Source organism: Alexandromys fortis, unplaced genomic scaffold (genome assembly GCF_014885135.2).
Source record: "Alexandromys fortis isolate MF-2015 unplaced genomic scaffold, M_Fortis_MF-2015_v1.1 scaffold_65, whole genome shotgun sequence".
NCBI classification, from domain to species: domain Eukaryota; kingdom Metazoa; phylum Chordata; class Mammalia; order Rodentia; family Cricetidae; genus Alexandromys; species Alexandromys fortis.
Genome location: NW_026067986.1, coordinates 8728095 through 8743322, shown reverse-complemented (window position 1 = coordinate 8743322; position 15228 = coordinate 8728095). Strand labels below are relative to the sequence as shown.

Below are 15228 nucleotides of genomic sequence, written 5' to 3'. Positions count from 1 at the left end.
AAAAACCAGCTCATTGCTTATATGCATAGGAAATAAAAGACCCCTGTTTGTATAGGGGAGCTGTTCTCAACATAGAGAAAACATATTATTGTTTTCTTACAGCAAATGCCTCTTTCCTAGAACAATGTATTGCAGTTACTACAAATAAAGCAATCATTCTATTTGCTCTGCTTTATCATACACATTTTATAAGCATGGTAGATATAAAGATAGCTTTGTGTGGTCTACGACTTTATCTATTTATTTGTTAGAGTGCTATGATGCAGAAAGTAAAATAAGTACCCACTGTTAATCTACATCAAGACCCAAACAGCATCACTGTTACATTCTTGATGATAAATCAGCATGAGTAACGTTACTGTTAAAATTTAAAGCAAATTCATAGGACAATGAACTACAATGTACGTCTGTAGCCCATTCGAGAAGATAACCTTTCCCTTACCCTTGCTCCATCATTTCCAGCTGTTCCTTCAGCACCTTTTTCTCCTATGCCACCCTGGAAAAATACAAAATAGCAGCTGTTCACTTAATTGTGCCTCCTGTGCTCCAGATGAAGCTTCATGTCTCCTTTGCAGCTCTACCAGCTGCAGACTACAACAGCACCTGACTAGGCATATTCTAAATCAGTAAAGATGATTAGAAGAAGAAATGACTTATCACTCAGGCTGAGAGAGATAAAAAGCTGCTTAGGAAGTCATTATTGTAGAAAGTCTAAATACTTACACCGGAAAAGTTAACTAGCAAAAAACAGGACTTACTCTGTCACCCTTGGGGCCAGGAGTTCCTGCAATTCCTCTTTCTCCTGGCATGCCTTGAAGACCTGGTGGCCCTGTGTCTCCAATGGTCCCAGTTGGACCTGGATTGCCCTAAAAGGAATAAATGAGGAGATTGTATTAGTATATTAATACCAAAACCTGTGAAGTTGCTCTTTTAGTCAGTCTAAAATAATTGAATGCTGGCGATTAAATTAAATCTCAATGCTCAGATTTAGCACTTGGGGAAATTGTGTCATAGTGGGATTTCTTGAAAACAATGTAGATTTACATTTTGATCTTTGGCTTATATGTCTAACATCTCTCTTTTGTTCACCTCAACCCCTCTGTTATATTGTTCTTTTTTCTAAAACTTGCCTGTTTGTTAATATACTTTTAATATTTATTTGAAATTAGTACATAAATATTAAATTTCATTGTGGAATTTTGAAGACAATTTCTCTTTGATGATCCTACTCATACCTTTCCAACTCTCTTGGCATCTCTTGTACTATACCACTTCCAGTGGCTTCTTTTTTACTTTCATGTCACTTACGTGACATGGTACCCTCCCCAAAGCCAACATTAGTTCCCCTCCCCATGGTCCTTACAGTCCTAGTTTCATGACTCACACCCAACCTGTCTCTATAGAGAAACACTAATTCAAATAAAAAAATAAATGTCCTTTCAAATAAAATTAATTGAATTGCCCTTGCTTCCCCCCCCATTGACCATGACAGACACATTAATAAAGAAGATATTGTGTTTAGGGAAAAAGAAACATTTCACTCTTTCCTTGGAAAACCTATGAGATTAAGCTGGTTCCCAGAAAACTGCACAATCAAATCGAGATTGGCTTTGCTCCATCATCCTGGACTTTGACGATGTTAAAGACCTCTTAGTCATATGATCATGTGAAATTCTACTTCAGTTCCACATGTGAATCTTGGCTACATTATTGTCTACCAACCCCAAGAAAGCACATGAGAGCACACAGGCATGTTCTCCATGCTATATCCAAAGCTACAGGTTTGCAAACAGGCAGTAACTGTAGTCATGGAGTCAAGATGAAGAACATGAGCTCATGGTTTGCTTCACCTACTAATAAACTATGATGCTCCATTTCTTTTCTCTTTCATTCATAGATGTTCCCAACAAGTAATTTTTTTCTATTTCTCATCTCTGTTAATTCGCAGATGTTACCAATGAAATGTACAAGCATTGGGAGCTCATGCATGTACAACTGAGCATCCCGTGCCTGGGCTCCTCATCCTCATCATAGAAAGCTCACTTTCTAGTTGCCAGAAAAAAGCTCTAAGATGCAACCACTAAAGATTTGCTGAAGTAAAAATAATTCAATCAAGTTATCCCAGTAGACCAAGTGAAGATGCATTCCAGGGACAGCTGGTAAGTTCTAGAGTTTTCTGAAAGCGCAGGTCAGGATTGCACTTACCTTTGGCCCATCAGGGCCATGTCCTCCAGCCATGCCTTTCTCCCCAGGCAGCCCCGTTATTCCCGGCTCTCCTCTTTCTCCAGGATTCCCTCTTTCTCCCTAGTATGACACCAGAATGTCAGATATCCTTAATATTAACCTAAAACAAAATTTAAAAGTTTCTACAAAATTCGACAGGAGAATGTTTTTATAATGGAACCACTATAATGGCTCAGGTTTTCTAATTTAGTACGAAGAAATGAACAGAGCCTAAAGACAATCTTTGCTTACAGGAAAGGTATCCCATAAATTTTTCAAAGAATAGGAACATCTTAATACTTAAAATAAAACACCCTTTAAGATTAAAAGACTTCCTTTTATTCTGTAGCCAATGGGAAACAAAATGAATCACACAACAGAAAATGCTTACCCGAGGTCCCAAAGGGCCAACTGCTCCAGGCTCTCCAGGAACACCCTAGACAATTTGAAAAATGGAAGCTCTTGTATTATTACAAATATTTCTAGGTCAAACATCATATGTTCTGCAGTGTGCTATTATAATAAATACTAAAGTGTGAAAAATATGTATACCTTTACAATTGAGGAAATATATTTTTTCTGAAAAGATTTGTATTAACCCAAATGTTTGATTTTTTTGGCAGTGAGAATGTATAGAATATTCTCTCACAAAGATAGTGTATTAGATTCTTCAGAGATAACGGAACATAGTTATAGCATCTTTTTTAAAACAGAATATTGGGAAGGGCTTAAATAGAAGGAAAGCAACATACAAAAACACATAATAGCCAGCCATTTCAACTAACTGAATTTCAATTATATTGAATCTATGTTTATATACATATATTATACATTACATTATATATATTACACACACAAACACACACTAGGAATTGTGGGATCAAAATAGCATTAAAGCTATTTCAAAACTTCTTGCTTTATGAAGCTTGGGGAACCTTAACAGTGGGAGCAGGGGTGTCCCTGACTCTTTTGTCCACTCTTGGAATCCTGTTTCTTCTACTGGTTTGCCTCATCCAGCCATAGTATAAGGATTTGTGCCTGGTCTTACTCTAACTTGTCAAGCCTTGCTCAGTCGGTAGTCCTGGGGGGGGGGGGGGTGGGGGGCTGTTCAGAAGAAAGGAAGGATAAGTGGATGGGGGAAATGGGAGGTAGAGAGGAGGGACTGGAAGGAGTGGAGGGAGGGGAAGTTGTGATTGAGATGTATTGTATGAGAGAAGAACAATGATTGTTTAAGAAGGAAAAAGATTAAAGCTTTATCAAGTCCGCTTCCAGATATTTTTTTTTTTCGGAAGTGTATTGTTCTCACTTTGGCACCTTGGTCCTGAAGCCCAAGTCGGCTGCATCACTTGCTACTTAACAGTCTTTTACCAGGTTCCCTATACTCTAAAAATGACCAAATGAGGCTCCCAGTAGAACTCCCTTCAATCTGGTCCCTGGTTCACACCTCCAACTTTATCTCCACCACTTCGTCCTGTGCTCACACTTCTGACACTGCTTTTTTACGGTGCCTTAAACTGCTCAGCAAGCATTTACGCTCGCCATTCCCACTTCCTGCAATATTTTTCCATCTTCTAGCCTTCATATTTTATGTACAATATTACTTTTTGGAAAGTTTTCCTATACCAAGAAGTCTGTACATACAGTGTGTCCCCTGCTGTAGCACTTGGATCACACTGTTATTAAACAGTTTTCCAATATTCTGTCTCTTCTATTATTTGGAAATACAGAGTTCCACAGTCTGCAACCAACTGTCCAGCTGAGAAGGTGGTGCGCTTAACCGAGCCAAGCACACGGAATGCTGAGCAGATGTTTATTGGATGGTAACAAGAAAATTAATCGCTCGAAGATAAAATAGCAAATCTATCTGCCGTTAAATGCCTATATCAATTTCAGACCGGGAATCATCTAGTGATATTTTAGACATAAAATGCGTAAGAAGCAAGTGAGTTGAGTTCGAAGTGGAACTGAGGAAGTCACAAAATATCTGAGTTCCTTCACCTGTCAATGGACATAATCGAATCATTGAACAAAATTCCTAGGGCTTCACTCATCAAAGATGATATTATAATCTTCCAACTTATAGTCTTGATGCTATTATTTCCAAAACTTACTTGATCACCTGGCTTTCCACCTTCCCCAGGAGGCCCTGGAGGCCCAGGAAGGCCCTAAAACGAGAGTGACAAATAAATCTCGTGATTCACTGAAAGTCTTACCAGCTACCAAACCAAATAGTTTACATTTTATACTTTATTTAACTTCAATACAAAAGACATTGAATGGACATATTAAGCAAAAGTTATGAAAAATAGTGTACAGATAAATCAGGAAAGCCGCCTATTACAAGGCAGAGGGCATAGCTGGGTTTTAAGGCTACCTTCTTCTTTACACATACGACTTCAAAATTAGGATAAGAATATAATACAAGGCTCTCCATGTTTGTTTTGTTTCTAGCACATTTGACCTGCTCGAATATTATTGGTAGAAGGCCTGATGTTTCCACAAACTGAATTGTTTAATGCCCATAAATAATGTTTACTATATAGAAGCATTCTATGAACAAGTTTTAGTATCTATACCAATAAAATCAGGTAACATTAAGTTTAATGAACCTGCTGAGATGTTGGAAACATTCTATTATCATTAATTCCTTACCATCTTTGCATTCAATCCTTTTGTTCAGAGGAAAGTCATTCCCTATCTTTGAGCAACAGTATTTGGTTACACACAACTATCCTAACAGGAGATGTCTGAAAATTAGAGGACTCTGCCACATTCAAGCACTGTATCATGGGCATGTATACATGCATACACATATTCTCATATATATAATATATGGTCTCACTTTACAGTCTCACCTGGCCTGGAACTTAATAGGTAGCACAGGCTGCCTGTGCGCTCAAAGCAACCCCTCAGACTCAGTCTCCCAACTGATAGGAGTGCAGGTTCTGCATTCACAACTGGCTACTTTCCATATTATATGTGTGTGTGTATTTTTAAGAACAATTCATAGAATAAATGAAAATTTAAATTAATACCTACCTGAAAGCCAGTAGGGCCTGGAGGACCCTGCTCTCCTCTTTCCCCAGCTAGACCCTAAGAAAAAAGTAAAAGAGAAAGGAAAAACAGTATAAATCCCACCAGATGTTCACGTCTGTTTTCTGTTTACATGAACCAGGGGTATTGATCTCTTTGTATTTCTTCCAGACATCTGCTCTACGTATTAGTCAGATAACACCCTAGTATTAAGAGTCACCAAGTCCCACTGTTTGAAGTCCTTCAAAGTGAGAAGATTTCATTTAAAAAGCTAGTGAGGAATGGCTTTTGTTTCGGTTTTGCTTTGTTTTTAATTCAAATACAAAAAGTCTAAAGCCAACTATAGTTAGACTATAGGAAACCCACTATTTCCTACATCCAATTTAAAGGATTGTATTTCTATTGACATTTCTTTCTATTAATTGTAATTTCCTATAGTACTATTAACAAAAGCTATTTCAACATTTGAGAAAATACTTAAACTGACCTGACCCCATAAAAACTCAATATGTCAAAACATCTTTAATAAAAAATTAAAACAAACTCAGGATGAAAACATAGACTCAAAATATGAGCATCCTTTCTTTTTACTTTTTCAAAACCAACCAAATTAAATGCATTTTTAAGATTCATTTTTATAATGTAGGTGGAATTATGTATGCATTTATACATTTAAATGAATACATTAAAATATTTTCAAACATTATTTTTGGTCAGCTAATAAATTCTTCAACTACGGCAGATAAGGGGTAACAACCTTTGCCACTAGATACCGTTTTTACAGTTTAAAATGAGGTCAGTCTTTTTACCCAAGTAGGAGGGAGCCATACATCAGAGGAATAAAACAAAAAGACAACTAAAATTCACCTTCAGTCCCTTATTTCCTCATTCCCTTCCCTGAAACTCATTCATGAAAACCTTAGAGAAACACTGAGAAACGTAATGTACAATGTCATCGAAGCAAGTCACATACCGGGGGCCCCACGGGACCTGAAGGACCAACTTCTCCGTCTTTGCCAGGAGCCCCCTAGGATCACAAGGACATAACATTTCAGGTGAGCCCATCGGAATTTTGATGGTTTTATATCTTTATTATTATTATTATTATTATTATTATTATTATTATTATTATTATTCAATACCACAAAATGGATGCCTACCCTTTGTCCCGGAACGCCAGCATTCCCCGCTTCTCCTGGTTTTCCAAGGTCACCCTAAAAGATACAGGGGCACTATTCTAAATTTGCTCAGTTGGAGCCCCCTGCCCCGATCTCCAGCTGCGGGCTCCCGGGACCTGTTAAGCGCTGTTGGCTGTACTCACACTGCTACCTTTGGGGCCTGGAAGGCCCATGCTTCCAGGCTGCCCTCTGATGCCAACTGAGCCTGGAGGACCTGGCCGGCCATCTTCCCCCGGAGCACCCTGCAGAATTGACAGACAGCAGACAGGTAAGTTGAGTTCTAAGCAGGGCTCTGTCCGCCTTGCCACCTGACTTGGCTAACCATTAATATCATCTTAACTAAAAGTGAATTTCCTTGTGGTTAGCTGTTAGTGAGGGAGAACAGTCAGATAGGTGTTTGTTGTTTGGCCTGGTTTAACTTGTTTTGTTTTTATAAAGCCCCGAGGCACTTTGAACATTTAGAGCAGAAACTCTAATTTTGCTCCATTCATAAGCCTCCTTGCCACCATCTCCTGGCCCTCTCAGGTTAAGGGGCAGGCCTTCCCTTCTTTTAGCCTCTGTTTTGTGGTCATAAATATTTAAACTCCCCCAGTTCACATTAAAGAAGAGATTCTGCATCCGGATGCATACGCTGACAAGCTATTTATTTCTAGAACATGGAAAAGTAGAAGGCCACCAGGGAAAGAGAACAATGTCAGACAAGTTTAGTAATACTAAAGGATATTATTTTACTGAATAAATTTCAATGTTAAACACCCAATGAAGAGAATTTAGCTTACATTTTGCTCACTTTGAGAGTTCATAGATCCTAAGAAGCTGTTGCCATGGGGCACTTAAAAATGTAGTCATGGTCACCGTTGCCAGGATAAATAAATAACTTACCCATATACTGGGAAGTGTTATGGAATTGCTCCAATTACTTACCAAAGGCCCAAGTTTTCCTTCAGGGCCCTGAACCCCAGGGTTTCCTGTCAGACCCTGACAAGGAAAATCGACTGTTAATTCGTTGCGAACAGCCCCTGGTGGGAAGACTTTAAACAGAACAGCAATACTTTATTGTAACCAACAAAACAGATGGGCAGTTTCACTGTTTGAATAAAATGTTAAATGACCTTTTGTTAAATAGAACCAACAATTTTCTTTGCCAAAGGTCAAATAGGTTATTTTTGAGCATAAAAATTAGAAGTTACAAAAGTTTACAAAGAGATACCGTTCCCAGGAAGAACAGTGATGCTATCTGTGTGTATGCCTTTAAAATGGTCCTTAGACATGACTGTACTTTATGTACAGGTCAAAAATAGCATATCAATGTTTGTAAAATAGCCCATATACTACTGAAATGATGCTCTATGTTGTAAAGCAAGCTAAACATAAAAACAGGAAATGAACCTCCAACGAACGCAGAAGTACTTGGATGTTGACAGCGTATAGCTACAGAGTTCTTACCCGAGCACCTGGCAGCCCAGGTTCACCTGGACGTCCTGGGTCTCCCTGACCTCCTTTAGGCCCCGAAGAACCTACGGGACCACGCTCTCCCTGAGCACCCTGTTCCAAAGAAGACAGACAGGGCAGAGTTGAAACAAAGCCAGAAGACATTAAGTTCTTATTTCCCAAATATACATGAACATGCAACCATTTTGTCAGAGATTTGAGAGAGATGCATTTGAAAACAATGTCATTGCACGTTTTGTTCTAACGTGTAGCCACTGTGAAATGACCTTATCCAGTATTAAAGAAAGAAAGATGAAATCACTGCATCACTCTAATAAGGGAAAAATTTCAGAGTTTAAATCTCATCTAAAGGTTACATCACCCAAACTAAAGCCCTACAACCTTTTGTTCTCAGAAGCGACCCTTGAAAGTCTAGAAGCCAGGCCTCATTAATGCTAGTATTAATTTAAACAACCATCCATCTCTTGGACTTCCTAGTACTAAAAAGAAAAATAAATAGACAGGGCAGGTTTTGAGGTAAGCCAATACCTGTTTCTATGACCCCTAAGGGTATGTTCTCATGGGAGCCAGGGACACATGCCCATCCTGGAAATGTCAGCCTTGGTGTGATCTTACCTTTGGTCCAGGTAAACCATCAGACCCCGGAAAGCCACGATTGCCAGGAGCACCCTGCAATGAACCAAAATGCAGTTCTGAGACCCTGTTGTTCATTGTGTGATATGACTAGTGAATAGATTTTACTGAAAGCCTGTTAGGTTTTCAGAGTTCCGATCAAGTTAGCCCAGCAAAAATAAATATAAAGAAAATAATCTTACTAGAAAAAATTAATTGGAAATTTGATGAAGATGAGTATTGAAACAAATATTCCAGAAAACGTCTAAAAAGTAATTTTAAAATAAACACAGAAAAAAAAATGTATGTAGACCCAGGAAGCAAAATCACTATCTATAGTGACCAAAATGCCAGTGTTAGCATGCTTCATGTAATCTTATAGGAGAAGAAAACCTTGGATTTCACAAAAACTGTACACGAACATATGATGATGACAGTCCCTTCCAGTTTGTTTGCTTTTTTTTTAAAACACTCGCCAACCTTTTCTACTCTTAAAACCACCTAGTCCTTTCTTGTCACCTCTGCTGGGACTGGGAGTGCTCTATCCCCCATGTTCAATCACAAGCATCTGTTCTATGCTACGCCAAACTGCTACCTTCTCAAACAAACCTGTATCCTCCCTACCTCCCCATCACCTGTCCCTGTTATACGGCTGTCTCCTCCCCGCCTACACATCACCTGTCCCTGTCATACACCTGCCCCCTCCCCACCTTCCATCACCTACCACTGTTATTCTCCACTGCTATCAATTATTTAACACTCAGTGGGGCACTCATGAAAATGTTTTATTTACCTGCCGACTTACTGTTTACCACCCAGTTAAGTAAACCTGTTCCCTACAACCCCATGAGGATAAGGACCCCCCAGGCGTCTTGTTTGCTGATGCATCCTGAGTACGTAAAGTTTCAGCAGGCTTACACTAATCAGACAGTCAATGTTGAACAGATGTGTGAAACTTAAACAAATGCTTGGCTTTTTTGACATCGAGAGATAAATTCTGTAGGCTCTGCAAGACCTCTTCATGGTCTCCTCGTTTATTTATGGTTCCTTCCCGGCCACAAATTTACACCTGCAACCTCCCAAAACACACACACACAGGGAAGGAGAGGGAAATTAAGTCTATTATTCAAATATACCCTTTCTCCCATTGGACCTGGAGGACCAACTGTGCCTGGGTCACCTCGAGGACCTCGTTTGCCTTCTTCACCAGGTGGGCCTATGGGACCCTGGACACCATGTGGCCCCTATTAAAACAGAAGCATGAGTTAAAGTAAGAGTCATTCATTAAGTTAAAGTGGGTCAACTCACCTAATTTAGCCAGCAAAAAGTTAAAGTATACTAAATAATTATTTTATGCCATTGCAAGTTTACATCCATGAAACATTTAAGCAATACGCCTCTAGACAATATTAATACTCTTCATCATTAAAATCATGAAGGCTTACTGGTTCCCCCTTTGGGCCAGCTTCTCCTTTGAAACCTGGAACTCCTGGATCACCCTAAAATAAAATATCAATAGTAGAAAGAAATAAAAATTAAGTGCAACGAATAGGCTCCTGAGTCTATGTCGAATTAGTACTAAAGTGAAATGTCATAATTTTTGTGCGTGTTCATGTGAAGTACATGTATGTACTTGTATGGGGGTGAATTGACACCTTTGCTCTTGTTTCCATCTCCCAAGCTCTAGGGTTACAAGCACAGTCACACATGTCCAGCATATACATACATACATACATACATACATACATACATACATACATACGTGTATACATACACACATACATAAGGGTACATAAAAACAATTTATAGAAAAAGAGGTTAGGAATTTGAAAGATAGCAAGGAAGGGTATATGGGAGGGCTTGGAGGAAAGAAAAGGAAAGGGAGAACGATGCAATTATACTAAAATCTGAAAACACTTATAAAAAGAATTTGAGACAATACCGGTTGTCCTCGGATTCCCTGAGGTCCCGTGCTGCCCTGAGGGCCAGGAGATCCAGGAGGTCCCGACAAGCCAGGAGGACCAGAGGTTCCAGCAGAGCCCTGCCAGTGGCAAAGGTGACATGAGCAAACATCCTGTAGTAATCTAGCGCAAGGGACTATGCTTCCCTTTGAAAACCACTGGACGGAAATGTTACTTACCGTGGGGCCTTTAGCACCAGGCGTACCGTCAGTTCCCACTGCACCCTGAAAAGTACGTGAAGCACTTTTGTAAATATTAAGCTGTATCTGACACAGCTAACATAGTATTCAGATCATCTAAGGAGAGGCAGAAAAGTTGCAAACAAAAAAAAAATTTCCACAATTATAGCAAAACAGTACTTTCATGGATAACCTTTTCTATTAGGTAGGTGAAGCAAGATGCATTGGCAGCTAAAGTGTGCTTTTTCTGACTGTTAATTTAGAATTGATAATATTAAAATAAATTCCATCTTCTGATGCTGTAATAAGTAAGCATCTTCCTGGGCTAGCTCCTAGAGGCGTGAGATACTTACAGGAAGACCATGAGAGCCAACTGGACCTGGGGGCCCAGTTTCACCTCTCTGCCCCTGAGGACCTTCAGGGCCTCGAGCCCCAGTAGGACCTGCTTCTCCCTAGAGGAAGGGAAAAAAATATTAAGTAAAATACTAGTATTGTTGTCTAAAGGTAATTGTATATTTGGGGCTTTTCATGTTAAATCTACAATCTGAAGCTACCATGAGCTTCATATTCAGTGGAAACCAGGGGGCTCCTTCAGCCAATAGCCCTTAAGAGACCACGCCCAAGAGGGCTTGTATCTTAAAGGCTATTGGCTGAAGGAGCAGAAGGAACTCCCGCAGCACCAGACATCTGAATTCCAACCAAGAACCACACAATTCAGGCTTGATTGAAACACGAAGACAACAGAAAATTTCTGAGTATCCCCAAAATCTACCGCTCACTATTTTATAGCTAAAATTTGTTACAGGACTCAGTAACTTTGAATGGATTAAACTCGCTGTAAAATTACACAAATTTCGCTCTACAATTTAGAAGCAAGAAATCCTTTCCTTTCTGTAGAAGCCACATAGAAAATCATGTTCCGGGGTACAGAATATACTCTTGACTCATTAAACGTGCAGTTATTGACTTTCAGAGAATTAGTTTTTCAATAAAGAAGAAAACACTTGATTTTGAAGTGACTAATAAACATGTTAACTTCTAGCAATGTTAATGAAAAAGCCAATACATTAACAAAATAAATAATACTTTCTCTTCTAGAAACTAGGAGATAGTAAAATAACAGCATGGATAGTGGAGCAAAGGGCCATGGCAACCTAGTCCAAGACGATAGTCAAGAGAGCAAGTACCAATCCAGCATCCTCAGATAACTTTTGATTGGTACAAGCCAATTTGGTATGAGTGCCTTTTATGCAATTTTGAGACACATTTTTACCACAAGCTCTTCCTATGTTTCTCTAAAATTCAAGTTTGGTTCTATATTTTATCCTGCATATTCCTTAGAGGAATCCATATTTCTTTAGTGAAAACTAAAATTGTAAGCTTTAGGGAGCTAATATATACTAATAGAACATATTAAATTCCTTCCACTCTTTACTGAAATGCAAATGAATGGATGTTAAAACTGATCCATACATAGTCTTGGAGAAATAAGGACAACCAAGGACCCAGAGGTTTTGTAATGAGGAGGCAGAGACAGTAAAATAAATTCTGAGATAGACTCAACATACTGCATGTTTAAGTTTCATTAAAGAGGATTTGATAGCCCCAAATGAGTCCTACTGATACACAGGAGTACAGGACAGTACCCCAGGTCTTTAGAGAAGCTATGTCAGCTGTAGGTGCAGTGAGGAAGCACTACTTTCTGCTAGGGCACAGACCAAGGCATGGAGAGTGTTCTTTCCTTATTTGCCTAGTGAGCACTTAGTTTGAGGGTGGGGAGTCTCCCTGGAAACTTGAAGAAATTTTTATGTTTTAATAAGAGCATGAACTAAGGCTGGGTCAAGAGCCAGTATTATTAAAGTTTGGACTTCAGGGCTGGGAGTGTATCACAGTGGTAGATACCTGTTCAAATGGCTCAGAAAAAAAAATGGGAAGGAGGGAAAGAAGAAGGAGGAAGGAGGGGGAGGAAGAAGGGCCAGTGTTATGTAAGAGAAACAGGAAGAGGAAAGAGAATGAGGAAAGGGAACATGGGAAGGGAGGAGAGGGATGTAGGCTTTTCAAGAGACCAGAGTCCTACAGGAACAGATTCTCCATGAAAACAGGGACCAGTTACTTAATACTTCAACTTAAAGCTCTCAGCCTGAAGAGTAACTTGACTAATTGATTCTCACATCTCAAAAAGTACTGAAAATGGCCGTTCCTTTCTATGTCTGAATTCACATTTAGTCTGAGGACAGTTCCTAACAGGAAGCAGGAACCTATGCTTTATTGGCTGGCCAAATCCCCTCGTTAAGCATTTATACAAATCATCACACTGAATCCTGGACAGAATTCTTTTGGAAAACGAGGCACAGAGAAGTTCCTGAGGGGCCACAGATGCAGTCATGTTTGCAAGCTAAACGTCCTGAGGAAAACTTTTTTTTTTTTCAAGACCAAGAGAGTTACAGCTCCTGGAGCAGAGGGAAATCAGGTCCTGAGGCTCACAAATCAGAATCAGAAGGAGTGCAATCTTATTGTCCTCCTACTGTAATCTTGGACTCTCTCCCAAAGAACTGAAAGAACACACTGTGTCACAACACCCACAGAATGCGTTAATCCGTTCCCACATAGAACGCCAAGTGTCCCCCCCTACTTCCTTCTTTAAGGGCTTGTGCAGGGAGGGGCTGAGAGACGGCCAGCGTGTTGTGACAGAACAGCTTTTCTTGCTCTTGCAAGATTTAATCTATTTGGACTTCCTATTGCTTAAAACAGTCCGCTTTGATTATTTTCCACACTCTCTCCAAGAACAGAGTGTCCGCTCAGCTCAAAATTGTTCTTTCTTATCTTACAACCATTTCAAAAATCTGTCTGTAGAGTTCAGTTATATGGCTTTAAGTAACTTTTGTTTAAGGGAACATCATAAACAGGTTTCATTTTTCCATTTTCTTTTTTTTTTAATTCCCTTGATAAGGATCATGAACATACTACGCTAGGCTCTTTCTCTTGTTAAACATGACTAGCAAAAAAAAAGTAGTCAATAAATGAGTCCTAATGATATTCTGTTATACTCCTAGATTGTTGCCTATCATCTGAATTGCCATCAGAAAGACTTCAGCCACCCACAGATGGAAACAGATACAGAGACCCACAGTCAAACCTTAGGTGGACCTTGGGGAGACCTTTGGAAGAGGGAGAAGGATTATGGGAGTCAGAGGGCCCAAGTACACCACAAGAAAATCCACAGAATCAACTAACCTGGGTACCTCGGAGCTCACAGAGCCTGAGCCTCCACTCAGAGAGCTTGTGCTTAGGATTGACCTAGGCCCTTGGCATGTATGTTACAGTTGTGTAGCTTGGTCTTCTTGTAGGGCTAAGAGTGGGAGCAGGGGCTGTGTCTCTAACTCTGTTGCTTGCTTTTAGGACCCCATCCTCCTACTGGGTTGCCTTGTCAAGCCTCAATAGTAGAGGAGGTGCCGAGTCTTACTACAACTTGATATACTTTCTCTGGCTGGTGTACATGGAAGACCTGTCCTTTTCTGAAGAGAAAGGAGGAAGAGTGGATGGGGGAAGGAACTGGGAGAAGATGAGGAGGGAAAGGAAACTGATTGGGCTGGGAAAAAAAATCAATTAATCAATTAAAAAAAGAATACACCCCAGATTCTTCAATTACTGACATGACCCTGCCTCATCAAATGCTGTTACTATTTTACCTTCATTCCGGGATTTCCTGGAAAACCAGCAGAGCCAGGTATCCCAAGAGGACCCTACAAAAGGGAAATTAGTAAAGTAACCACATATTTTTAATCAGTATACAATGACATCGTTTTCCTGTTCAGAGGGTGTGAATCTGTATTTTTAACAGATATGAACAATCTGTCCATCATACTAAACAATGTAAAACGTTATAAGTGTCATCCAACATTGGCTTAAAGTAGTGTTCAAAGATGTAAACGATGGTGTCAACCATAAGAAGTGAATTTCCAGGGCGGAAGAGACAGCTCAACAACAAAGATCACTTGCTGCTTTTGCAGAAAGCCTGGGTTAAGTTCCCAGCATAAACACGGCAGCTCACAGCTATCTGGATACCTGATATGTATATGGTACACACACACACACACACACACACACACACACACACACACACTTGGCAAAATACTCCTACACACAAAATAAATAAATCTCATTATAAATAAATCTCATTATAAAGCACAAATTTCCTAATCGTGCCACAGCGAATCGATGACGTCACAATGGAAACATTGTGTCTCTTGAAAGGCGTGCCTTGATTTGTCTGTGTTAACTGAGTCTCCAGGACAATCATTGAGCAGCTGTAGCTTGCAGCAAAATCTCGTATTTCGTTCTGAACAAATGACATCCCAGAACCGTCTGGAGATGACACTAACGTATGCTGCGTAGCACCACCAGAATTTGTGAGGGTGGACAGCTGAAATGATCAGAGTAAACCAGTTTTCACGGTAAGGCTTTGGATACAGTGCTAACTTCCTGCACTTCTTCGAATCATGTGTTTTGATTCCAGGAGTTTCGAATTAATAAAAGCATTTCAAAATGTATTCCTTTTGTCCCATCTTTCACTTCATTTTTTTTTTTTTT

At 39.7% G+C, this 15228-nt stretch overlaps 1 protein-coding gene across 23 annotated transcripts in view; it reads right to left on the bottom strand.

The window, feature by feature from the left end:
* Col5a2 (collagen type V alpha 2 chain) overlaps positions 1 to 15228 on the bottom strand; it is a 158524-nt gene that overhangs the window by 19338 nt on the left and 123958 nt on the right. For 4 of the 23 annotated variants that reach the window (XM_050159237.1, XM_050159235.1, XM_050159236.1 and 1 more), the window contains exons 15-32: positions 14328 to 14381; positions 10992 to 11090; positions 10639 to 10683; positions 10441 to 10539; positions 9944 to 9997; positions 9635 to 9742; positions 8502 to 8555; positions 7881 to 7979; positions 7359 to 7412; positions 6578 to 6676; positions 6417 to 6470; positions 6230 to 6283; positions 5263 to 5316; positions 4335 to 4388; positions 2615 to 2659; positions 2206 to 2304; positions 759 to 866; positions 443 to 496 (exon numbers count right to left, since the gene is read on the bottom strand). In XM_050159237.1, the coding sequence (XP_050015194.1) occupies positions 443 to 496; positions 759 to 866; positions 2206 to 2304; positions 2615 to 2659; positions 4335 to 4388; positions 5263 to 5316; positions 6230 to 6283; positions 6417 to 6470; positions 6578 to 6676; positions 7359 to 7412; positions 7881 to 7979; positions 8502 to 8555; positions 9635 to 9742; positions 9944 to 9997; positions 10441 to 10539; positions 10639 to 10683; positions 10992 to 11090; positions 14328 to 14381 (1287 nt within the window). The remainder of the gene's footprint in view (positions 1 to 442; positions 497 to 758; positions 867 to 2205; positions 2305 to 2614; positions 2660 to 4334; positions 4389 to 5262; positions 5317 to 6229; positions 6284 to 6416; positions 6471 to 6577; positions 6677 to 7358; positions 7413 to 7880; positions 7980 to 8501; positions 8556 to 9634; positions 9743 to 9943; positions 9998 to 10440; positions 10540 to 10638; positions 10684 to 10991; positions 11091 to 14327; positions 14382 to 15228) is intronic. The other 19 variants (XM_050159225.1, XM_050159224.1, XM_050159219.1 and 16 more) reach the window with 13 other exon arrangements.